At 40.9% G+C, this 25360-nt stretch overlaps 1 protein-coding gene across 1 annotated transcript; it reads left to right on the forward strand.

Annotated features, from left to right (window-relative positions):
- The first annotated feature begins 1353 nt into the window (after window positions 1-1353).
- LOC149812369 (uncharacterized) lies at window positions 1354-7469 on the forward strand. The gene is made up of 7 exons (XM_089993038.1): window positions 1354-1997; window positions 4085-4123; window positions 4217-4287; window positions 5904-5968; window positions 6054-6143; window positions 6264-6356; window positions 6619-7469. The coding sequence occupies exons 1-7, from the start codon at window positions 1354-1356 to the stop codon at window positions 7018-7020; spliced, it is 1404 nt and encodes a 467-aa protein (XP_089849164.1). The 3' UTR covers window positions 7021-7469.
- The last annotated feature ends 17891 nt before the right edge of the window (window positions 7470-25360 follow it).

The following is a 25360-nucleotide window of genomic DNA, read 5'->3' on the forward strand; positions in this document are numbered from 1 at the left end:
AACCGGAACAATGTATCAAAATTTGACTATTCAAAAAATTATATTTTTACATAGAAAAAAGATGATCTAAGGTATAATCCCCAGTAAACAAACCATGTTGAATACATCTACAAGATCAGGCATGAGTATGGATGATATTCAGGTTGACCCTAGCGATATGTGGGTCGGGTTTGGGTCATGATTTTGTCAGTTACTCAACCCAACTTGCCCTTTTTGTTGGGTACCCGATCCCATTATACATATTTATAATTATGTGAGTCTGGGTTTGAGATTCTATTTTGGTGACTGAACCAAATCCATACTTGGGTTTTAGTTATATTGGCGGGCCAGGTCAACCCTAACCCACCCCTGACGCGACCTGCTGATAGCCCTACATTTTTCAACTAGATTATGTATACAGTAGTAATAGCAAATATATATTTTACATATGGATATAAGGAGTAATGGGTCCGTGCTAAACCCATGTGGTGCTAAACCATGTGATAAATGGTTTTTTTGGGCTTTTTCATTTTATTTTTAAATTCTGACTGTACAGATGTGATCTATGTACTTGATTTTAGAGGGATCAGCTCTTGAAGCATTTGATTCCAACACATTGATGAGATTTTATAAAGTTCAAAAAATGAACGGTCCAAAATCTTTGTAAAATTTTTAGGCTCCAAACATCATTTTTTTCATGGAAAACATATGATCCAAGTGTAGATTCTTAGTAAATTGGCCATGCCCAACACATTTATGGGATCGGAACCGCATAAAAAACACTGGAGAAGCCCAAAAAACCCATTTAACACACGGTTTAGCACTAAATTTGTTTAGCAGGGACCCATTTTCCTGGATATAAGTTCACTTATGTTAAAGGTACAATATACTAGAAAATGCCTTCAGTGCACCAACCGTGATAAAACAACAGCAATATTATTTTCATTTTTTTTTTCGTTATAGATCTAACGTTATAAATATGATTTATATTTTTTTTTAAAGTGAAAAACAGGTTTTCGATCGTATTTTAGTAACATATAAATTAAAACTTTAAACTTTAAAAACTTAAAAAAACAATAGCCTAAAATATACCAAGATTTGATGACTCAAAAATTTTATTTACATAAAAAAAAAACGACGAGCGCTTGCCACGTGTACATTTCATTGATTGACGGGGGACTGTTTCTACTCTGCACGCCGCGTCGCACCACGTGTCAAATGGTGGGGACATACGCCACGTGTCCTCTCCCGTCACCATTATCACCCACGAAGGTTTAGGACGCCAACTCCCTTCTCTTCTCTGCTTCATCATCACAATTACAAATTGAGAACGCCCAGCGTTTGATCTCTTTCTTTTGTTCCTGCTCCGGTTGCATGATCCATTTCCAACCTGTTCCGACGATAATCCCGGCCAGGGAGCGGTGCATTCTCTGCAATGCCGTGAGTGCGCGCGGCGGGAGGAAGACGACGACGGTGGCGAAGTTTGGCGGTTCTCTCACGGCGATGGACTCACCGCGGATGGAACAGAGCAGAATCTCGGCCTCGGCCTCGGCCTCGGCTTCGGCTTCTGCTTCTGCTTCTGCTTCTGCTTCGGCGTCGGCGTCTCTGGTACTGACCGCCGGGGCGAGCGTCCGAGTGAACGCCGTGTTCTCGCTGCGGTCACTGCGGACGCTCCTCGCCCTCCTCCACGCCGTCCTCCTGTTCCTGATGGTGCCGTTCCGGACGACGCGGATCCGGTGCGTCTCGTCGGAGGCGTCGGAGAGGCCCAAGGAGGAGAGGAAGCAGAGGCCGGACACCGGTGGCGGACCGGTGCCGGTCCTTCGGGTTCTGGCCGCGCTCCCTCGCAGGAGCGTCGGGGTCGGGGTCGACGGAGACACGCCGAGCCGGCGGGCGTTGGCGATCAGGAATGTGAGGGAAGATAAGGGCGCGGCGAGGGTCAGGGAGTTCGGTCTGTTCGTCACCGGGAGGGGAGACACTCTGTTCACGCAGTCGTGGACGCCGGCGTCGGCGAAGGAGAGGTAGGGGTTCATTCCGAGACATTGTGAATGGAAGAATTGGGGAAATGGGTTTTGATTCTGATCCTTTTCCTTTTTTCCGGAAAATGTTCTAAATGTTAGGGCAATGGCCGGCTCAGGCATGATTTTTTTTTCATGATATTTTCTAATCTCAAAATCTCTCCGGTTAATTCTTCATCAGAGATGAAGAAATTGGGAACGAAAACAATTCTTGTTTTTTTTCTTCCTCTTTTCGTTTCATTAAAGTGTTGCTTGCGAAGAATCGATGCATTTGTCTTGGGAAATTTCATCATCATCATCATCATCATCAAGCCTTATCCCAACTACATGGGGTCGGTTTTACGAGTCTGTCTTGGTAAATTTATTATTAATAATAATGATTCCAAGGCCCACCACCATGTTCTTTTTTGTTTTTCATTTTTTTTCTTGCCATTAATAGGATCCTCATAATGATAATGCTGATGTTAAAAAACCAGTGGATTTCTCTCCGGTCAGTCTGGACGATTTGGTTCTGTTCCCTTGGATAGAATGCCCATACCTTGGATAGGGCCTACCCTGATTTTCGGATTTTAATTTCTTTAATCATGGTTAACGGGTTGCCTCTGACAATGTCTGCTAGCTGTGGTATGATAAACTCATTATCAAATCCATCTCTCGGAAGTAGTTGATTTGTGAGTATTTCCTGTATTTTCTAGATCTAAGTTAAAACTGGTTTACCAAGATAAACCTCTGGAGATACATTTCCAGGATTTTTTATTTTGTGATGATGGGTAGGTTCCTGTTGATCGTTTTGAGTTCGCTAGCCACAATTTGGAGCTTGCGTGCAATACTACAATTTTTTTATCTTACAGTTTGTTGGATGAGTGCTAAGAGAGAATTAGGTGTGTTTGGTAGGTCATTTTGGGGTGTTGAGAGGCTGATTGGTGAAAAAACTGCCTGTACATTGACATTACAATCATCAAGAAAAACTGTCTGCCACCATCTTCTGTTCATTATCCCCATCTTTTGAGATATTTGAATCAATCACTTCACCACCAATCTCCTCTACCCTACCAGCATCAGATCAGCATTTATATTCTCTTCTATCCAATCTGAAACAATCTCATTGTACAGACCCCTCAAATTTTCAAGCAAAGAAGTCGTGGCTGTGATAGTGGTAAGACTGGTGGAGGTGGGAGTACAACCATTGCTGTGTTATCTTGCAGTATAAACTTTGCAGGCACAAACGCAGGAGTTTAACAAGAAACTGTTTGGTTTTCTACTGATGTTTCTTTTTCTTTTTTTTTGGAAAAAACATTTTGTACCCTCAACTGGGTTGGACTGACAGTGTGCACTGGAATTTGATGCCCCTCAGAATATGAGAATTGGAAATCATGAAATAAAATGAGGTTCATACATGTCCTCAGGTGATTTTCTCCATATCATGCTTAAGATTCTGCAATGCAGTGGATGTTATAGCATTCTAGGCCCAGTGGTAATGCCTATTAGTTGTTCTGCCCTACTGGATCATACTAATAGAGATTTAATCCAACGGCTATAAATTGTCAAGGAGACTTGCTTATATCCATAAATGGTGCTCGTTTACACAGTGGAATGTTGGCTGCAAATGTGTGGTCGGATTGAGTGGTTCACGTCCATTGCTTGGAAGACTAGACTTATTTCTCTGTTTTCCCTACTTGATCTAGTGTTACATAGCTTTGGCCGTGCCATTGGGTGTTTTTATTTGGGGTTGAATTTGCGGGACTAACACTAGGCTACGCCGGAATTTATTTGCGATGCACAGTTGCACACACAAACAAGCAGATGGACGCACACCAACAGTCGCCTGTTAGATGTGATTTCCTTGGCCTCATTGTCTTTGACTTCTTTCTGGGCTGAACTTTATCTATGGAGACATAATTCACTTAAGAATAGACTTACTATAGCTTGACACACAACATATTTTGATTGAAATATATTAGTAATATGGTTCAAACCTGCGGTGTTGGTTATGAGTTCAAGTCTGATATTGAAACTGTGGTAAATTTCCTAGTCATTCATATGTAATTTTGTATGATAGAAGTCTTGATATATTTATTTTTTTTCATCAGGGCATTGGTAATTGTTCTACATGGCCTTAATGAGCACAGGTGAATCTTTTTCTTCTCTGTGCTACTAAATTTCCTGAATAATATTATTATGTATGCATATGTTGTAGCTTGATTATTGGTGTGGTATAACAGTGGCAGGTATAGCTGCTTTGCAAAGGAGTTGAATGGCAACGGTTACAAAGTTTATGGGATTGATTGGACGGGTACATTTCCAATCCTCCTCTTAATTTCTTTTAGATAGATTTGGCATTTATTTCTACATAGTTTTTTTAAAACTCCTATATTTGCACTGTAATTAAGTTGGATCAACAAAGGGCTTGCTGCTCTGACTTTAACCTCCAATACTGGTGCACCTTATGTATGACAGTGTGAGAGAAAATAGTTATTTCCCTCTGCTCCTTGTGTTTCATTAAATCAGAAAACTAATGTACAACCTCGAAATTCAACTGAAAATCATTAAAGAAAATTGTTCAGGTGGGTTTAATGTGATAGCTGGACCTGTAGAGGCCCTGTCTTTAACTAAGAGGTATCAGTGTGAATCATTTTATGTGCTGTATGTATGCTATCCCCTAGCTCTTGGCTAAAGAAAAGGGGGAAAATAAAGGACTTGACTAGATCAAGATGCCGATAGCTTCAGTTAGGTAGTCAGTTTCATTCACATGGATATCACAATCAAGTATACACCTAAGAGTACTGGTACCTCCTCAGTAACAGCAGCCACTCAATTGAGGAACATGGCTGCTTTAGTTGGCCAGTCTTTTGGTTTATACTTGGTTTGGGACATGCGACTCATGAATGAATTTACTAGAATCCTAGTGAGAATGTGACGGGTTAAGCTTAGTTGTCTGTTTATCTAGATTATGAGATTATTGTCAGCCATCTTCAGTGCTTTACAAACATCTTTACCTGGAATCATGTGAAGGCTGCTTACTGAAGCTGGTAAATAAACTAAGCCACTTTAACTTAGTTTAGTAAGGAACTCATTTGGGCTCATAAAATGGGTTATTTGCTGAATATAAGCCCATCTGATGATCCCCCAGTGGTTAATGTACCAAGCATGAACAAAAGCTGTTTGGCTCAGTAAGCTTGCGAAGTGAATAAATAGTCTTGCATATTATGTGAACATTGGATAGAACGGTTCTATTGTATGTGGTTTACATTTATGGGGGGTTCAATTTCTCTCATTGATCTTGTTAAAATAATATTTTTTATTTAAACAAGCTGATTTGGGCTTGGATCATGCTCGTGGTGGCTAGATGCAAGCTCCTGGCGAGCCCAAGTTCAAGCAGGTATGGAGGTCAGATCATTCTGCTTGTTCACCAGCCATACTGCTTACCTTTTCTCATGAATCAAAACAATATAAAAGACATTTAAATTATACTTTGTTCCTATGGGAATCTCCTTTTACCATTTTATTTTCTTTCTTTTTTACTTGTTTTAGTTTTGTTATCATTTCCAGATGTTGGTGCAAGCATACATAGCTTTTTCGTTATTTTCTGTTTTTCATTAGAGGCTTTGTTATTGATAGTGGAATATTTATTTATGCTAAATTAGTGTCATTCCATGAATGCCTGAGTTTGCTTCTTGATGATTTAAGGTCATGTAAGTGTATACGCAATTGATAACCAAGTCTTAAGCAATCTCATGCATTTAATAATTCTGTCATGCTTGGACTTAGAGCGGATGATAGATTATATTTGTATTTGTTAAAGATGATAGATAAACTACTTTTTTTTTAATAAATAATTTTAATTTTCAATTAAATGCATGAAACATAGATCCTGTTGCATTTCTCATTTTAGTTTCCTATTTTCTGTAGGACATGGTGGAAGTGATGGCTTGCATGGTTATGTTCCATCGCTGGATGACGCAGTCAGTGATTTGGTACTCTACTTAATTTTACCATAGTCATTTACTTGATCGAATCTTTATACAACTTTGTTTTCTTGTGCTGTTGATGTATCTGCAGAAAGCATTTCTGGTGAAGGTGCTGATGGAAAATTCAGGTCTTCCTTGCTTTCTCTTTGGTCATTCAACTGGTGCTTCAATAATTCTAAAGGTAAGATTTCTTATGAAGCGCACATTTTGATATAATTTCAGAAGATTGCAATTTCATGGTTTCACCCTTTTTCAGTCACTAATTCACAATGTTCTATTCCTTTTAATGAATATTGTGAAGGCAGTTCTAGATCCAGAAGTGAAGGCTGTTATTGAAGGAGTTGTACTAACATCTCCAGCCATACGAGTCCAACCATCCAATGCAATCTTTGGTGTAAGCATGTGATTTATGAATTAATATGTGTTTTCTTGTTATACTTTCTAGGGATACCAGCATGACATGGGTCATACCTTAACGTTTCTGAGGAATGGGGCCACTAACCTGACTTGGTCAATGCAAGTAGCATCATTTGAACTTCAAGTTGTTTGAGTTGGTTAATGACCACACACATGTTGATCTGATGGGCATGGTTTGCGGATTGACAACCTTGCATTTGTTATGAAGTAGCTAATTTTGTCTTTCTCACTAATCTTAGGTGATTGCACCAATTATCTCCCTTTTATTACCAAGGTATCAGATTGGTTTGTCAAACAAGAAGGGACTACCAGTTTCTCGTGACCCAGAGGCACTGATAACAAAATATTCTGACCCTTTGGTGTACACTGGTTCCATCAGAGTTCGGACAGGGAGTGAAATCCTACGTATAGCATCATTTCTGCAACAAAATTTAAGGAAAATTACTGTTCCATTTTTGGTTCTACATGGCTCTGCTGATACTTTGACAGATCCAACTGCATCTCAAGCTCTGTACGAGGAAGCATCCTCAATAGATAAATCCATCAAGCTTTATGAAGAATTTCTGCATGACCTGCTGTTTGAACCCGAAAGGAACCTTGTAATGAAAGACATTCTTGATTGGCTCAACTCTAAGTTGTAGTTACTGCTGGAGAATTGGCCAGAACGGAGTTGAGCTCGGTCAACAAGATGCTGACATTGCGACTGACAATATGCACAGAAACTCCCCAGCAGTTGCTGGATGGAGATAACAAGGGACTTTAGGTTGTATCGTTGAAGTGATGTACTGTTGAGTTGTAGTCACTGCTTTCCTACAGATGTTAACTAACTGGTCTGGTGGTACTGAGAGGAGAATTGATGCCTGGGAGTCCTTCAAACTTTGAGCATGTAAGAGGAGTTTCAGAAGTAATGAAAAAGAAGGTGCTGCTGGTGAAAGTGTTTTTTTTTCCTGACAAGGGGCGAACCATTGATTCTTTTGGTGTTAACTACAAAACACTGTATTTGATGTTCAAATTGTTTGTCTGCTACTATTATTTACATGATTAACTGTTTTGAAGCTGAGAATAAAAATGCAATTCTGCCATGCTGAAATATAGCTCAATTTTAATCACAATAACCATTCATCTCTGCCCTAGTTGACTAGGCATACGGCCTCTTGCTTGCTTGAGGTATTGATGCAGCCTTCAACGGGTTTTGTTAATGGCAGTGAGGGCACGATCACCTGATGCAGTCTCCAACCCTCACGTGGCCTTGATGGAGGTTGTGAAGGCACGGCTTTATAAAGTGGTGCGCTGAACAGACTAAAACATAATGCCCACCCTGACGGTGAGGCTTGAATTTATTTATTTCAATGCCAAATGTGAATGAACAGGTTTGCTGTATAAAATGAAAGAAGGCAAAACAACGATCAGTAATAGAAAAATGAAGAAAATGACAGGGAAACAAAAGGAATGCTGCTGAAAAGAAAACTCTGATTATTCTTCCAAAAAACTGTCCCCCCACGCAACCCTAGACAGTGCTTTTAAAGATGGCCACTGGATCTGGGTCTCGAGTCCGGACGCGGACCCAGACCCAGACTCGAGAAGGCTTCAATTCGGGACTGGATCGGTGTCGAGCCGGGCCTTCCCTCTTTTGGAGTAGGTGTGCGTTATCTTCCTGCATCGGGTCAACTCACTTGTAGTCGGATCCTACTGCTGGATCCGATCGTTCATTCCAAATGGTGGGTCAGGTTCCCTAGCCGTGTCAGGGTCACATGGTACTGCCTGCTCTGCATCATTCTCCCCTGGTTGGGAAGAAGTTAGCTCTGACAACTTGTTGTTCTCACAGTAAGCATATAGATCAGACACATTGAAAATCAGGGAAATGTTCCAATCGTTGGTCAGTTCTAGGAGGTAGGCATTCAGACTTAATCGTCGTAGGACCTTGAATGAATCATATTTCTTAGGGCTCAGTTTATTATAAGTACCCACGGGGAAACACTAAACCCAAACAAACTGACCAACTTGAAACTGAATGTCGTGACGACCTTGGTCAACGAAGGCTTTGTACGCTTCGTAACTCTCAACGAGTTTGGCCTAGACTTGCCTATGTATATCACGCATGTATTCAACGACATCAAAGGCGTCTGGGGCTGGGTCGGAGAGACTGGACACTAGAGCTAGATCGACGATATGAGTGGACGACCAACCATAAACCACTTGAAAATGAGACTTGCCCGTAGACCTATTGATGAAACTGTTATATGCAAACTCGGCTTTAGGCAAGACTAGATCCCAGGTTTTGACATTTCCCCCCACTAGACTCCGTAACAAGTTTCCTAAGGTGTGGTTGACAACTTCGGTTTGAGGGTGGTAAGCACTACTGAACTGAAGCTTGGTCTTCAATAAGGCCCATAACGATTTCCAAAAATGACTCATAAAATGTGTGTCACGATCAGAGGTGATCGTGTGGGGTAAACCATGGAAGCAGGCGACATCCTTGAAATAATAGGATGCTACTAAAGAGGCATCGGTGGTTCGCTTACACAGGACAAAAATAGCCATTTTGGAGAACCGGTCAACGACTAAAATTGAATCAAAATGACATGGAGTTCTGGGAAGGCCCACGATAAAATCCATGGACACGTGCTCCCACGGTCGCTCAGGAATGGGTAATGGAGTATACAAATCACTATTCTAACGATGACCCTTGGACACTTGACACACATGCCAACCTTGAATGAACTTGACAACATCTTTGCGCATTTTGGGCCAAAAGTATCGTTCATCTAACAGAGCGGACGTCTTATCATGTCCGAAATGCCCAGCTAACCCTCCCTCATGTAATTCAGAAATCAATTGAAGCCTAAGGGAGAAATCAGACACACATAATTTGTTCTCACAAAAGAGGTAACCATTATGAATACTAAAATGGTGGTCGATAGTGCGATCTGAGGAGATGCACCCCTCCCAGACTTTCTGGAAATCAGGGTCCATTGGGTATAACTCCTTACAGTGCTCGAACCCAATGACCTGCACTGACATAGTCATCAGAAGGTTGTTCTTCCTACTAAGAGCGTCAACCACCATGTTGAGAGTACCAGATTGATAGCGAATCAAGAAGGTGTACTCTTCCAAGAAGCTAACCCACTTGGCATGACGGGCACTCAACTTCTTTTGACTATTCAGATACTTCAATGCCTTATGGTCCGTGTATAAGACAAATTTCTTATAAATAAGATAATGTCTCCAATAACGAAGGGCTTGTACCACGACATAAAACTCAACATCGTAAGTAAAATACTGGCACCTGGCCTGAGTCAGCTTCTCACTAAAGAAGGCAACATGTCTACAATTCTGACTCAAGACTGTTCCAATTCCCACCTTGGAGGCATCACACTCAACCTCAAAGACAACACTAAAATCAGGAAGGGCTAAGACATGAGCACTGGTCATTTTCTCTTTGATGGTTGTAAAGGCCTTTCCCGCAGCAGACGTCCAATGAAAACTAGTACCCTTTAGGCACTCCGTGATGGGGTCCATGAGGGTGTTGAAGTTTCTCATAAAACGTCGGTAAAAAGTGGTTAACCCGTGAAAACTACGGATCTCTCCTATAGTCTTTGGGGTAGGCCAATTGACAATCGCACGAACTTTCGCGGGATCTGCTTTTACTCTATCAGATGACATAATAAAACCTAAGAATACGATACTGGATGTCATGAACTCACACTTTTTCACATTAACATACAATTTTTCTCTCCTCAAAATTTCTAAGACCTGACGCATGTGACTCAAATGGTCAGATAAAGACGAACTATAAATCAAAATATCATCAAAATATACCACGACAAACTTCCCTATACAAGGGCATAACACTTGGGTCATCATATTCATGAAAGTACTTGGGGCATTAGATAACCCCAATGGCACGACTAACCACTCATACAACCCATCACATGTCTTGAATGTCGTCTTCCACTCATCCCCCTTCCGGATACGAATCTGGTGATACCCACTTTTTAAATCAATTTTGGAGAAAATGGAAGCACCAGCCAACATATCAAACATATCATCCAAACGAGGGATGGGAAAACTGTATTTGACAGTGATGTAGTTTATCGCTCGACTATCTATACACATGCACATGGACCCATCTTTCTTAGGGGTGAGCAGGGCGGGTACCGTGCAAGGGCTCACACTTTCATAAATAAAGCCCTTTTGTAGTAACTCCTGGACCTGCCTCAACAACTCGGCATGCACAAAAGGGTTCATACGATACGCAAGGAGATTGGGGATACTCGACCCTGGCACAAAATCAATAGCATGTTGCACAACACTCATGGAAGGAAGACCATCCGGAAGGTCATCTGGCATAATGTCGCTAAACTCCTCAATAAGGGGGCCGATGTCCATAGGAACGGGTAACGATGTACTCATCGACGACTTAGCCACCACAACATAACAATAACCACCATTCAAGAAAGACCGGTAGGATAGCCCTGCAAGCCGAGAAACTCACTCAGGCTTATCTACCGTGGGAAACCCTGTCTCCTTGATGGGGAAAATGATTATCTTATGACCTTTAAATATGAACGAGTACGTGTTCTTACGGCCATCATGAATGGTCTTATGATCAAACTCTCAAGGACGACCCAAAAGGATGTGACACACACTCATAGGGGGCTACATCACACCACACCTCATCGTGGTAGTGCTCCCCCATGGAGAACCGAACTAAACAACATCGGGTGATGGAAACCTTGTTTCCTTTCTTGAACCACGCCATCTTGTATGGGTGGGACAGTTTCTCTATTTTTAGGTTCAAGATAGACACAACGCTCTCGGACACCATGTTCTCACAAGCACCAGTGTCGATAATAACATCACATGCATGACCCTCACAGTTGCATCGGGTTCTAAAAATATTGTTTCGCAACCATTTTGCAGGGGTCAACTCGCGGGGTGCGGTCAAAACATGACGAATGGACAATAAGTTTTCGACTTTGTCGCCGAACTCTACGACTTCCCTCTCATCCTCATCCTTGACCAAAGACTCACTCTCACTCTCAGATGCTGACTCCATAATACCTTCGACGAGATGAGTGTTCTTGCTAACAGTGGGACACCTAGACGCAACATGCCCTAACTTTTGACACCTAAAACAATGGATGGTAGACTCACTAGGTTTGGCTTTAGACCGGGTATTGAATGCAGGTCCGGACGGGTTAGGTTTGCTAAGTTCTGCTCTAGGGGTAGACTTTGAGTCCTCCTTCCTAGAGGAGCTTGCTCCTCTGGTTGGGAAACTCGACTTGGGTTGACTGGACTGTTCACTACGGGAAGTCCTATATTCCTGCCTCCTTTTCAACTTTTTATCGACGTTCATGGCATAACTGCTTGCCTGATCTAATGTCTCAACCGTGATACAACAAAAGTCGTCAGAAATAACAGGACGAAGACCAGAAATATACCTCGCGACCTGCTGGCGGGCAGTTTCCTCGATCTGCACACGTAGAGAAAGATGATGGAACTCAGCAGTGTACTCCGCCACAGTTCGAGTGCCTTGACGCAAGGCCAGGTACTTCTTGTAGGCTCTCTCAACGTGATCTGAAGACATGAATTTTGACTGCATCAATCTATGCATCTCCTCCCACGGCTGTACACGCTCTAGTCCATGCCGCTCTCTTGACTGCTGCAGCTCCACCCACCATGTCTGTGCTAGGCCTCTCAAGTGAGTAGACGCTAGAGAGACACGACGGTGCTCAACGACGGTGTGGTAGTCAAAAAAGAACTGCACAACATAAGACTAGTCGAAGAATTGCTCCGCGTCAAACCGCCCCACAAACTCCGGAAGATCAAGCTTCACCCCATGAGTGGAGGGGTGCTCTAGTGCTCTCTATTGACGAGCCTCCACCATTCCTGCAGGATACTCGTTCCAGAAAGCGTCATCATCCCATACTGCTTCACCGCCCTCTATGCGGTACTGCTCGCCTGGATGCTGGTGCTGATGAACTCCACCGAGGGGTGGTTGGTGCTCAGGTCACTCAACTTCCTGCTGAAACTGCCGCAGCTTGGTTTGCCCACCGATGGAGGCCATTTATGGTTGTCGCTATTGCACTGTATATAAGGGGGTCCTACTAAAGGTGGACAAGTTTGTTGGGTCTCGGGCTCTAAGTGGGTAGGAAAGGGGTAGTACGGGTTTGGGTTATGATAATGGTGTTGGGTGGGGCGAGGTACTGGGTTTTGGATCGGGAAGGGGTTACTGGGTTGGTTCGAGTTCAGGTATCAGGTTGGGTTGGTGTAGGACTGGGATGATTCGCTCGACTGGATATGGATCATGCCTAATCCTAAACTACTCGTCGGACCCAAATTTGGATAGGTTGGATCGGGGATCGAGTTGTGGGGATAAAAGACTTGGTTTGAACTCGATCCACGATCTATATTATTATGGGTCTGGTTTTGACCCAGCTCAAAATCAAGCTGGAGCTTCGTTTGGGTCTGATACAAGTTTGGTCGGTATAGGATCCATTTTGGGGTTCAAAATTAGAGGGTTGGGTTAGATTCGGAGCGAACTGTGAACCAAACCCAACTGGGTATGCGGCTGGAAGACCCAGACCCGCTCCCAAGAACCCAAAGGGTGGTCCTCGGTAACCGGGTCTGGACCCGATTAATATGGGTTCCTAACCGGTCCCTGAGGGGTCTGGTCTGAACCACAGGGGGTCGATCCCCTTAGCTTACAAGCTGCCTGCGAATGCACTTTTGTGAGCAGGCCCTGGGAGGGTTGACAGACCCATCCCAGCGTGAGCGGACGTTGGCACACCCACGGGCTGATCCATCGTCACACTCGGACCACACTGGCCGGGTCCGGCCTGCAGTCCTAGTTGCGTGGGTCGATGCCAGACCTGCGTATTCACGCCAATGATGGGAGGATCTCCAAGAGGCACCAGGGTTGGTTGCGTCGCAGTCGTGCCAGGATTCAGCGTTTGCATACCTTGCTGGAGCGTTTCTCGGTTGGTAGTCTTGCGCAGACCTTCCTCAAAGCCCTCCAGCAGTACCGCAGGCTAAGGACCCAGTTGGGCTGGGTCGATCGTTGCAGCTGCGACGATGCTTACTGCACCATCGCCCACCATGGTACCCACTTGTTGGGTTGTCACCGGGTTTGACCCTGCGGGCGATTCTATGGCGACGGGATGACCGTCAATCCCATCCAACCTCTTTGTGATCTCAGCCATTTCTTTGTTCATGCGTAGCATATTCTTTTGCATTTTTGTCATCATTTCCATCACGCGCATCATTGGGTCTTCGGTACCGATCTCCTCCCGTTCCTTGCGGCGTGTCGGATAGTTCCCCGCCTCTTGAGTCATACTGCTGCCGAAGGAGGACGCCTAGGCTATGATACCAAGTTGATGCAGCCTTCAACCGGTTTTGTTAATGGCAGTGAGGGCACGACCACCTGATGCAGTCTCCAACCCTCATATGGCCTTGATGGAGGTTGTGAAGGCACGGTTTTACACAGTCGTGCACTGAACAGACTAAAAAATAATGCCCACCCTGACGGTGAGGCTTGAATTTATTTATTTCAATGCCAAATGTCAATGAACAGGTTGATGGGTAAAATGAAAGAAAGGCAAAACAACGAACAATAATAGAAAAATGAAGAAAATGTCAGGGAAACAAAAGGAATGCTGCTGAAATGAAAAGAAAACTGTGGTTATTCTTCCAAAAAATTGTCCCCTCACGCAACCGTAGACAGTGCTTTTAAAGATGGCCACTGGATCTGGGTCTCCAGTCCGGACCCGAACTCGGGACTGGATTGGTGTTGAGCCGGGCCTTTCCTCTTCTGGAGTAGGTGCACGTTATCTTCCTGCATCGGGTCAACTCACCTGTGGTCGGATCCTGCTGCTGGATCCGATCATCCATTCCAAATGGTGGGTCGGGTTCCCTGGCGCCGTGTCAGGGTCACATGGTACCGCCTGCTCTGCATCAGGTATGGTCTAGAAAAAGTCGATGAATGCGCTCCAACCCTACTGTACAGGTGGTCTAATACACATGCAGAGGTTGACAGGGCATAAAGCCTCCTGCTTGTTTGAGGTATGAGCTAGAAAGATGGAGGCATCAATTGACGAAACCTTCATGAATTGTGTTAGTCAGTCCACCAATGAAGTGCCGGACGCAATTTCTAATGCGTATTCAAAGAAAACTAATGTAGCAAAGAAGTGTGATGTAGGAATTTTATCAATCCAAAGGTTCTATTGCAGCTAATATGTGCCTAAGAGGGCTTTTGCAGTAGTTTCAACAAAGTAGTTTCTCACAATTTTGCACATCTACTAGTGTTCTGTTCTTGATCGCTTGTACAAATGTGCTGTTTGGTTGTAGGGGGTTTTCCCTTGACCCCAGCGAAAAAAAAAAGAAAAGACAGCATTATTGGCTATCAGAAAGGCTAGAGATCAAAGGCTGGTAAGAGTGGCTCCTGAACACAGGTATTAAGGACCATATCAGCCTACAATATGCGATGTTTCTAAAGCATGCAACCTACTCACGGTACGTGCAAACATAAATATAACTTTGACATACATCATGTCCATACTGCGCTTGTATATGCGTTCAAAATGAGAGCCAGATCAAGTTACAAAAACTGATAACAAAAGTTACTTCTGAAGCAAACAGAAAACAAAAACAAATACATACATGATCACGAAGACATAGGCACTTAGACTCTGGTTCACATCCCATTTTTGGCTATCAGAAAGAAAAAGGATGACATGGTTCTGGCATCATAGTTGATCTGTCTTTGAGCGGAGTAGGATACGGGGTCCATTTTAAGTTAGTGATATTAGTAGTGCTGGGAAACGAGACGAGCAGCTTGCCATTCGGTTCAGCTAGGAAATTAAGCTCGCGGCAAGCTGTGGTACGAGCCAGATCATTTAGGTAAATGAGTTAAGCACAAACATGGCAAGCTTGGCTCGGCTCAGCTTGTATAGGCTCGTTTTACATATTATATATTTTATAAATATAGTATATATTATATATAATATACATATTACATATGTTTTATACATTTATTATATGTATTTTACATATATTATATATAATTTATATATTAACAAGCTTAAAAAACACAAAAATAACTTTCAAGAAAAACAAGCCAACTCGTGATGAGGACACCAAACTCGCCTCATAACGACGGCTCATGAACTGAGCCCGATCTGGGGTGTATCCTTAAAAGAGGTGAGCCTGAACAGCCCAAGCTTGGCTCGTTTGCCAGCCCTACCTATTAGTGGCTTGCTCCAAATTGCAGTCATACACAAAGTTATTCCTGAGGGCAACAGGATCGTTAAATTTAAAGCTGTTAGTTCATCTGCAAAATTACCAATTACACTCACACGTAAGCACACACGTGCACACATGCATACACATTTGAGAGAGAGAGATCCCCAAAACAGGTTTCCCTATTAGTCATAAAACCATGTATACCTGGAGTAAGTATCAACAAAAATAACATAGCATTTGAATCCATCACAACTTGCTACAACCGGACCCTACACATCATTGAAAACTATCTCTAAAGGGTTGAGTTTATCATACGACACTCTAAAGAAGGGCATCTTGTGTTGTTTACCCACTTGACATGCAGAGCACATAGATTTATTGTTTATCATAAGACACTATTTATAGTCATCTATGTTTTTAATGTTTTTCTTGATACATTGAAGTTACTCTTTTAGTTGCACGACCTTGGCTCTAGAGTGGGCAACATACAACTCCTTGACGATTTTTCAGACCTTATAAGATGTTTCAAGACCAACCACCTGCTTGTGGATGGATTCAAACAATGAGGAGATGATCCAGCTTAAGAGGAGTTGGTCATGTCTCCTCCACACTACATACTCAGGGTTAGGAATGAACTTTCCATCCTTTTCAATCATCTCACTCGGTTTAGGCTTAAAGCCAACAATATAACCATCGAGATCATACCATATCAACAAATGGACGAAACTGAGGTGCCCATAAAGCATAGTTTTTGGCATTTAATTTAGTTCTAAGATAATACTGAATTATTTGGGGCTAGTAAAAAAGAAGAGGATTAGAAAAGGCACTTATATCAGAATTGCTTCTCTTCTCTTCCTTGGATGCCATGGCAGCAAGAGGACCTATCTCTATAAAATTGACGATGGTGGTGATGCTAGCTCTGATACCTTGCTAACATATCATAAAATCATGCACATTGATCACACATGGTTTACGTGGTTCGATCCAAATTAGATCTACATCCACAGTTAAGCCTCTCTCTCTCTCTCAACCATGCCGGAGGTATCCTTATCTTGGGGAAGCAGTCTTTAAATTTATCTCAGCTAGACATGGGTCTTTTCTCTCTGTCTGTTGCTTTCAATTTGCAGGCAATTGGTAGAAGGGTAGTGGTTTCTGTTGTTTATGGCCCTAATCTTGCCACCATGAGGCCCACGTTCTGGAATGATTTAGATAGGGTTGTCATTTCTAGTGCAGAATGTCACCTTCTTATGAGGGATTTCAATTATTTGCTTTCTATTCATAACTCTAATAGGCTTGCTATTCCTAATCCCTCTATGTGAGGTTTCCAATCCTTTGTTCATCGGCATCTCCTATACCCTATCACTTTAACCGGAGAGCGCTTCTCTTGGTCAAATAGACGATCTCGCCCGTGTCGTAGGTTCCTTGATAGGGTCTTTGTCACTCCTAATTTACTGTACCTCATTCCCGACATTAAGTGTGTATTGCTTGCTCCCTCAATCTCAGATCATGGGTAGATCATCACTCATTGGGGGGATGACTTTAAATCCACCTGGAGCTTTGCATTTGAAGAATGATGGCTCCAAAAGCTAGTTTTCTCACGATTATTGCTAATTCTTGGAACAAACCTTCTGATGAGCATTGGGCGGCTCTTCGAGTTTAAAAGAAGCTTTCTCGTCTAGATAAGGATATCAAGGCCTGGCTTCATAGTCGCAATGTAGAGAAATTTCAGCAAATGACTGCATGGGATCATGAGATTTCGTTGTTGTATCAGTCTATGTCTTTCCCCGACTTTCTCTTTCTGATTTACAACTTCTCAATTTTCAAGCCAGGTCTTTAGAGTTAACTATGCTCTTGAAAAGCTGGAGGGTCAAGGAGGAAATTCATTTGAAGCAGAGGTCTAAGGTAAAATGACTTGCGGCTGGTGATGACAACACTAAATTTTTTCACTCATATGCTTCCCATCGTCATAGGAAGAAGGTCGTTCCTTCTATCTCCATTGGGGGTGTTTCTTATCTCAATCAGCATGTTAATCCGGCAATCATGCTATATTTTAAGGCATTATATTCTGCTTTGTTCGTTACAGAGGGTGTCATTGGTAATGTTCTACTTGGGTCGATTCAGCATGAGCAAGCCAGATCTATGCAAAAGAGGTTCTCTGAAGATGATATTTTTAGGGACATTAAGGATTTGTCAGGTTGGAAAGAGCCCGATATTGATGGGTTTCATGTCAACTTTTTCAGAATCTTTTGGGATTGTGTTAAGTCGGATGTGGTGAACATGTTTGACGAGTTCTATCATAACTCCAAGTTGTCTTATCATTTTCACTTAGTTATTATTTCGCTTATTCTAAAAGTTGATGAGACCATTGATATTTCTTGGTTCTGCCCAATCTCAGTTATGAGTGCTCTCTATCAGATGTTTGTCAAGGTTTTGACGAATAGGCTGAAATCGGTGGCTCATCAAATTTTTTCAGACTCTCAGTTCACCTTTATCCGTAATAAGAGGGTCCAACACTCATTCATCATGGCGTCAAAGATTGTTCATTTCTTGTAGCATAGTGGTCAACCTTATTTTGTCCTTAAATTAGATTTTCATAAAGCTTTGGATTTCGTGCATTGGCCCTTCTTATTTCACATGTTATCAAATTTTGGTATTGGTCATTGTTTTTCTGGTTGGGTGAGGGAGCCAGTCTCAAATGCCCAGGCCATGTTAAATATCAATGGTGTTAGAGGAGATCGGTTCAAGCTGGGGCGGGGTCTGCGGCAAGGGTGCCCTCTCTCGCCTTTGTTGTTCAATGCAGTTGTTAAAGGTCTTGTGGTCTTGCTTAAAAGGGCTGCGACACCGTGATTCATTGATCATTTGCAGGTTCTGAACTTTCTAGGTCATATTCTTACTTATCAAATTTCGGTATTGGTCATCGTTTTTCTGGTTGGGTGAGGGAGCCGGTATCAAATGCCTAGGCCATGTTAAATATCAATGGTGTTAGAGGAGATCGGTTCAAGCTGGGGCGGGGTCTGCGGCAAGGGTGACCTCTCTCACCTTTGTTGTTCAATGCGGTTGTTGAAGGTCTTGTGGTCTTGCTTAAGCGGGTTGTGACATCGCGATTCATTGATCATTTGCAGGTTCTGGACTTTCTAGGTCATATTCTTACTTATGTTGATGATATGATCATTTTTTGTCGTGTAAATGTTCAGCAGATACTTAGGTTTAAGCTTATCCTTCAGTTCTTCCTCTCTCTATCTGGGCTTTCTTTGAATGAGAACAAATGCTCTCTTACTATGTTCAATGTTCAGTCCACTATGCTTACAGTTGGGAGGAAAATTTTTAATTTCATTATTTTTGAGTTGCCTATAATGTACTTGGGCTTGAAACATGTTCTTTCCACTATTCCAGAATTTTTCATGTCTATGTTTGTGATGCATGTGGGAGTGGAGAAGCAGCTGACGCGCTTGCTGGCAGGTTTTCTATGGTCTGAATGTCAACTCAAGGGTAAGAGTCACTTGATTGGTTGGCATTCGGTGGTCTTACCTCGGCGTATAGCTGGCTTAGGTGTTCCTGCACCCAGACTGCAGAGCATTGTTCTTGTCGCCAAGCAATGTTGGCTAGCCCACCAACCGGATAACCTTTATGCTTGTTTACTTCTTGTTAAATATGGGGCTTCTGCTCTTATCCTGGTTATTCTGGGTACCCGGGGTTTGACGTTCTCACATTTGTGTAAATCATGGTTGAGGGCTTTAGCCTTCTTCAGAGACCATTTTGAGGACTCCAAAAATTTTGGTCAGTTGTTGCACTGGACGCTTAAGCCAAACGGAGAGTTCTTCACCTTCAAAGTCTATAGATCGTTGCTCCCCTCGAAAGCTGATTGGTTGCTCGAGAGTATGCTTTGGGCGGAAGGCCCTTCTCCCCGTTTTCGGGTCCTGACTTGGTTAATTTTGCATAATAGGATTTAGACCCATAGTAATTTAAAGAAGTGGGGCCTTCAACTCCCAAGTTGGTGCATGCTTTGTCAACCTGCATAAGAATCTATGTTTCACTTGTTCTGTTCTTGCTCAATATTTGTGGAACTCTTTAACATGACCTGGAGGCATCCAGAAGTGTTTGTTAAGGAGAAGTCCTTTGCGCTCGATCTGATCTTGGGCCCAGTTTATATTAGGCATAGCATGAGGTGGAGATTGATCTGGTGGACATGGTTGCTTACCTCTTGGTGGTTTGTTTGGATGGCGTGCAACGATGCTCATTTTCGTCAAATTCCGGTTAACATTCATAATCTGGTGCATAAAATCTTAGTGGATGTTTATACAATCCTGCGTATGCATCTTAGTGATCTCCCGCTCCCTCCTGTTGATGCTCCCCCTCTGGGCCAACGGCTCCTGCGTGAGATTGTTTTGTCCGTATGATGTTCTTTTTCTCTTTTGCTTTCTTTTATTTGTTTTGGCTTTTGCTCTTGTTGAGTTCATGGGTTCAGCATTTTGTTGATCTTCATGAGTGATAATGTTCTCTCTCTCTCTCTCTCTCCCTCTCTCACATCAATCACTAAGAGAAAAGGTTGATCTCATTTATAGATAGGCAATTACATATCTTGAAAAATAGGTTTTTCACTCTCTACATAGCAAAATCCAACCGTTTTAGGCAACTTATCATTACTAGAATTCAATATATTTGGTATGTCTTTCTTAACAAGGCTTCTTCTTTCGTTAGGAAACTCATCTCCTTGAACTGGCCAACCCTCACCTTCTCGAACCTTCCTTCTCATTAGAACTCTTAGTTGTACCTTGTTCTAGAGTTCTCTTCTTACTACTTCTATCAACATCATCTTTTAACAGGCAGAACACTTTCTGGCCTGAACACTGGATCTGCTTCTGGTCAGGATCGGGAGCAGCAAAAAGGATCCCATCTTTGACATAGAATACAAAAGATCCTATGTCTATCTTAGCCATCCAACTGATGCATCTGTTCACAACTAGGTGATAATATGGATCCATCCTAGTTTTTTGGTTGGATGGCTAGGATTGAATGTAGGATGAAGCCCATCCTCTGTCAAATGATGGGATCCATTCACGAATTCAATGTACTAGAAGAAACTTTGGACTTGGTGATGCAAGTCGGATTTTAAGGTGGCACTGGAATATAACATTGTGTCTTTTAGAGGAGAATAAGAACAGCTTGGACAGAACTAATATTAGGGACAGGGGTTAAGAGTCCATAGAATAGAATCTGCCCCTTCGTTCCTCCAAGTAGAGGGAAATTTTGGTCTGATGTAGCCTTGCCAATTGGGTTATATATATATATATATATATATATATATATATATATATATATTCAGTATAGGGTTTCTCTTGAGCAACGAGAAAACTCGCAAGACTTTTTTGTAAAATGAGTTTTGTGGGAAAAAAAAGAACAGAAAAAAATCATCATGTACGATGTTTATAAGATAATTAAAATCTAAAGATTTAAAATACAAGTCAGGTGAATATGAGAACTCAAATATAAGAACTAAAATATGAGAACAAGAAATATGGTTATTTCCCACACTTTTTTAGCAAATCCAACCACGTGGATGTGTTTGGCATGGTGAATTTGCTAGGAATCAACCATTGGATTGATGAAAAAATGTGATTTTTAATGTTAAAATATTTATTAAGATCATGAGTCATTGATTTTAAAGCCTTAAAAAAATCCCGTTTATTCATCAAAATTGGATGATTCAAGAGAGGGTTCTTGTAAAACCAAGCATGCCGATCACATCCGTACAGTTAGATTCAAGAGAAAAGAACAAGAAATCCATGAAAAACGTGGTTAGCGACTCTTTAAAATTAATACCATAACAAATTGCTATAATATGTATCGTAACTGGTCAGATTTTGAATTTCTTGTGATATTATTAGGATTTTCGTGGCCTTTGAATATTGTGATAATATTGTACGTGAGTTTCTATATCTCGCCTTGGTTATGTGTGGGTCACCGTATAACCTCTCTAGCCTTGTTAAGCAACTACAAGCATAAGCCAGCAACAGGTACAATTCAAGAATGTCTTGATCCAAATATAGGTACAGCCCTACCGGATGTAATTGCACAAGCAACGTGGGATCCAGACCCGGATGCAAGAGCCAACGGCTCTTGGTGGAGTGGCTTCTTAATATATTCAAATCCTAGTAGTTCCCTATCGTATCAGATGTAAAATAAGATATAAAATAGCCTGATCATGAGATCCTAGTTTTATCAAATTCAGATATCTGAGTTTTGTATCTGAATAAAAAAATACAATATTAAGACAAATTATAGTGCCAAAGAAGATCATTCGGTTTGGTCATGAGGTATTGGATCCAAACCCACATTTGTGACATCTGTAATTGAGTTGTACCCACCTACGATCATGTTTGGTTGAGTCCCTTGAGATTTGAATTCTTATGCAAATGAGAGAATGAATCTCATTGGTATTGGCTGAACAAACATCAGAAAATGATTGGTGAGAAATGGACTCTCATTTGCCTATACAAATGAGAGTTGCTTTCACCTAGGAGTGTCAAAGAGTCAGGTTTAGTTCGGACCCAGGTGGTATCAGACTTGGACCTGGTTTTTGGGTATGGTATTGGGTGCATACCCGGGTCTAATCGGGTCCACCGTAAGAAAAACCATACCTGGACCCGATAAGAATTACATGAACCAGACCCGGTAAAACCATATTTTTTATCATTTTTACATTGAAAAATTATGGGTGTTAATTGGAACTTTGGTCAGCTCCGGGTCTGGTATAAAATTTCACAAACTATACTCGGGTCCATGTATTAATTGGAACTTTGGGTCCGGACTCGGGTCTTATTATTTATCACCATACCTGGGCCCTATAGGGTTTGGTTCGGGTCAGGTCTGGATAAACCAAGCCCGTTGACACCCCTACTTTCACCAATGGGGCTCCGCTTGTCTGGCAGGAGCAGTTAGTGCACGTCACCTTGTGTTGGGACGTTGCAAGTTCGAACCCAAATTGAAATGGTTGTCTAATTGGTAAGGTTCTGCCTAACCCCAGCTTTCTCTGTCAAAAAAAAAATGAGAGTAATCGTGTGGCCCACAAAGCCAAACTAACAAAAAGCAGGCAAAGCAGAAAAACAAAAAGGAAAACAAAGAAAAAAAGCAAATTGCACTTCAGCATTTTTTTTTTTCAATTCTTGGCTAGAATCACTGAAAGTTATGGTAGGGCGACTTGTGAATGTCACCAAGTTATCAAGATATCACAAATTTGAAACCTAGCCCATTCGGTGACTCTAACCAACCAATTATCACAATCGACCCTGCCTATCCTAATCCTATCATAAAGGAGAAAGAGGGGCAACGGGTGCCAAAATTTTGACTATTTATTATTTTTTTTTAAATGACATTTATGTCATATTTTGTATATTTTTCTTCTTAAAAAGGAAAGTGTTACCCACATGGCAAATTTGTAAATTTTAAAATTTTGAATAAAAAAAAAACACGGAAACTTAAATTTTTATTACATGCATTGGTTCAAATAATTATTGGTTATGGTATATATGCCCTTTCATAATCTCCAAGGCATGGAAGGAAATTGGTTAGAATTCCAAACCCAAAACATGAAGGTGTGCCACATTTTCTTTCATTCAAAGCTTTGCATTAACCTCCCTCGCTTGTCTTTCATTTTTTCTGTTAACCTAACCTCTTAGGAATATATATATATATATATATATATATATATATATATATATATATATATATATATATATATATATATATATATATATATATATATATATATATATATATATATATATATTCCTCTTTTTTGTCAAAAAAATTAACCCTTTCTCCAAGCGGTGTGCTCTTTCTTTTCACTTTTTAACCGTGGCAGCCTCACAGGTAAAATATTTTTTATGCTTTTTTTTTTAAGGCAAGCTGGGTATAGGCAGCCATGTGTCAGAGGGATTCGAGCCTGGGCCTTCAGCTTGGCACAGGACCCCGCTTACCACATGGGATACCACCTCGGTGGGCTTTTTATTTTTATGTTTCTTTTGTTATCACTTAACCGTAGGAAAGTTTAATAAATTTTTTATCGCATTAAATAAATGGATAAGGTTTAGTTTTTTCTCAATTACTAGAACACATTTTCTTTTCGTAGGTGTTTGCCAAAAATTGCTCACAGTTATTTTTCATATTTTAAACATGGTAATTATGCTCGTTTTCACATTTTTACCATGGTAAGTATCCCTTCAAATGATCTCTTAGGATTGTTCGGTGCATTCTCGACTGCTAGTTGAGCATCAGATCCAGTCAAAAGATCATCACTTACCTTTATTTTTTGTGGTTCTTACACATAAACCTCAATCGTAAGGTTCACATTTTCTCCTTATTGAGTTACCTAATTCGCCCTTGTACAGAATCCTTCCTTTCTATTCTTCACACTTTTCATCTTCATCTTACCACAGTGGCCGTATCTTCAGCTTTTAAGAGTGAGTTAATGGGTCAAACTTCTTCACCGATCACAAAATTTGTTGATCTTTTTTGCAAAATTTGTCTTAGATTTTTTTCATAATGAAATTATTAGTTGTGTTTGTTTGAGCACAAATTTTTGAATTTTGATTAGTGAGACTGTATTTTCTTAGGTAAATATCATTGATCATGGTGTAAGCTCCTTCTCTGCCTACATGTCATGCTTATTATGTAATTCACAGTACGAAGGATCACCCAGTTTGTAACTTTTTTTCTTTGGCTCTTTTTATTGTGTTATAATACTAGCAAATAATGTGGGTATAGACCCCTTTGGGACAATCTTGTCAACCGTTATATTGTAATAAATAAATTTATAATTTCTTACAACAATAAAATAAGAAACATAGGTAAATAAGTGAAAAATAAAGACAGAACACAGGCTATTAAAAAATAAACAAAATAGCCTATTAACAATACAAAAACTTGAAAGATACAGGCATATAAATCATTAAAAAAACAAATAATTTAAAATAATTAGTTAGATAAATGTTACACACAAATAATTTAATAAAAAAAATAAAACAAAATAAGCTATTGAACATGCAAAGATAATTTGAAAAACATGCAATTCTTTTACAAAATAACTAATACTCATGCCAATGTTTAAAAAAAAATTGATTCAAGTTTAAAAAATAATATTTGTTTCAGTCGTTAAAGATGTGGTAACGAAAAAAAACTCACTGATGATGATTATAAAAAATTCAACAATGAAATGCCACCGATGAATCACTAAAAAAGTCTCCAAAAATTGTTATCAATGATGGGGACCACAAAAAAAACCTAGTTTATGTGAAAATAACCTTAGGATGCATACATTCAATTTTTAAAATTGAAGGGTCGCATTTATTGCTAGTATGAAAATTTGCATTCTATTCATTTCCAAAATTTGTGATGTTTCGGCATATCCACATATGAATAACATATTTGCAATGACTTATTTTGTGAATTTAATACCTTATTTGCAATGGTTATTTTGCAACATGTTATATGCATAGACCACCACATATTTGTGAATCTCCTTAGAGATCATTTACTGAAAAGAGGTTCACAAGGTATCTTATGAATATCATACTATATATGTGAATTTAATACCTTATTTGTGATGGTCATTTTGAAGTGCAAACTTCATAAAAATTTACATGTTATATGCACAAATTACCGTATATTTGTAGATCTCCTTGAGGATCACTTACTGAAGAGGTTCAAATGATATCGGACGAATGTCATATTATATATATG

Source organism: Nuphar pumila, chromosome 17 (genome assembly GCF_984573655.1).
Source record: "Nuphar pumila chromosome 17, dmNupPumi1.hap1.1, whole genome shotgun sequence".
In the NCBI taxonomy this organism is placed as follows: domain Eukaryota; kingdom Viridiplantae; phylum Streptophyta; class Magnoliopsida; order Nymphaeales; family Nymphaeaceae; genus Nuphar; species Nuphar pumila.

Bases quoted from the DNA above. Each gene is read 5' to 3' on its own strand.
- LOC149812369 (XM_089993038.1), top strand. From the start codon at position 1,354: ATGATCCATTTCCAACCTGTTCCGACGATAATCCCGGCCAGGGAGCGG. The intron at 4,288-5,903 runs GTACATTTCCAA...TATTTTCTGTAG, and splicing joins TTATGGGATTGATTGGACGG to GACATGGTGGAAGTGATGGC. The intron at 6,357-6,618 runs GTAAGCATGTGA...CACTAATCTTAG, and splicing joins CATCCAATGCAATCTTTGGT to GTGATTGCACCAATTATCTC.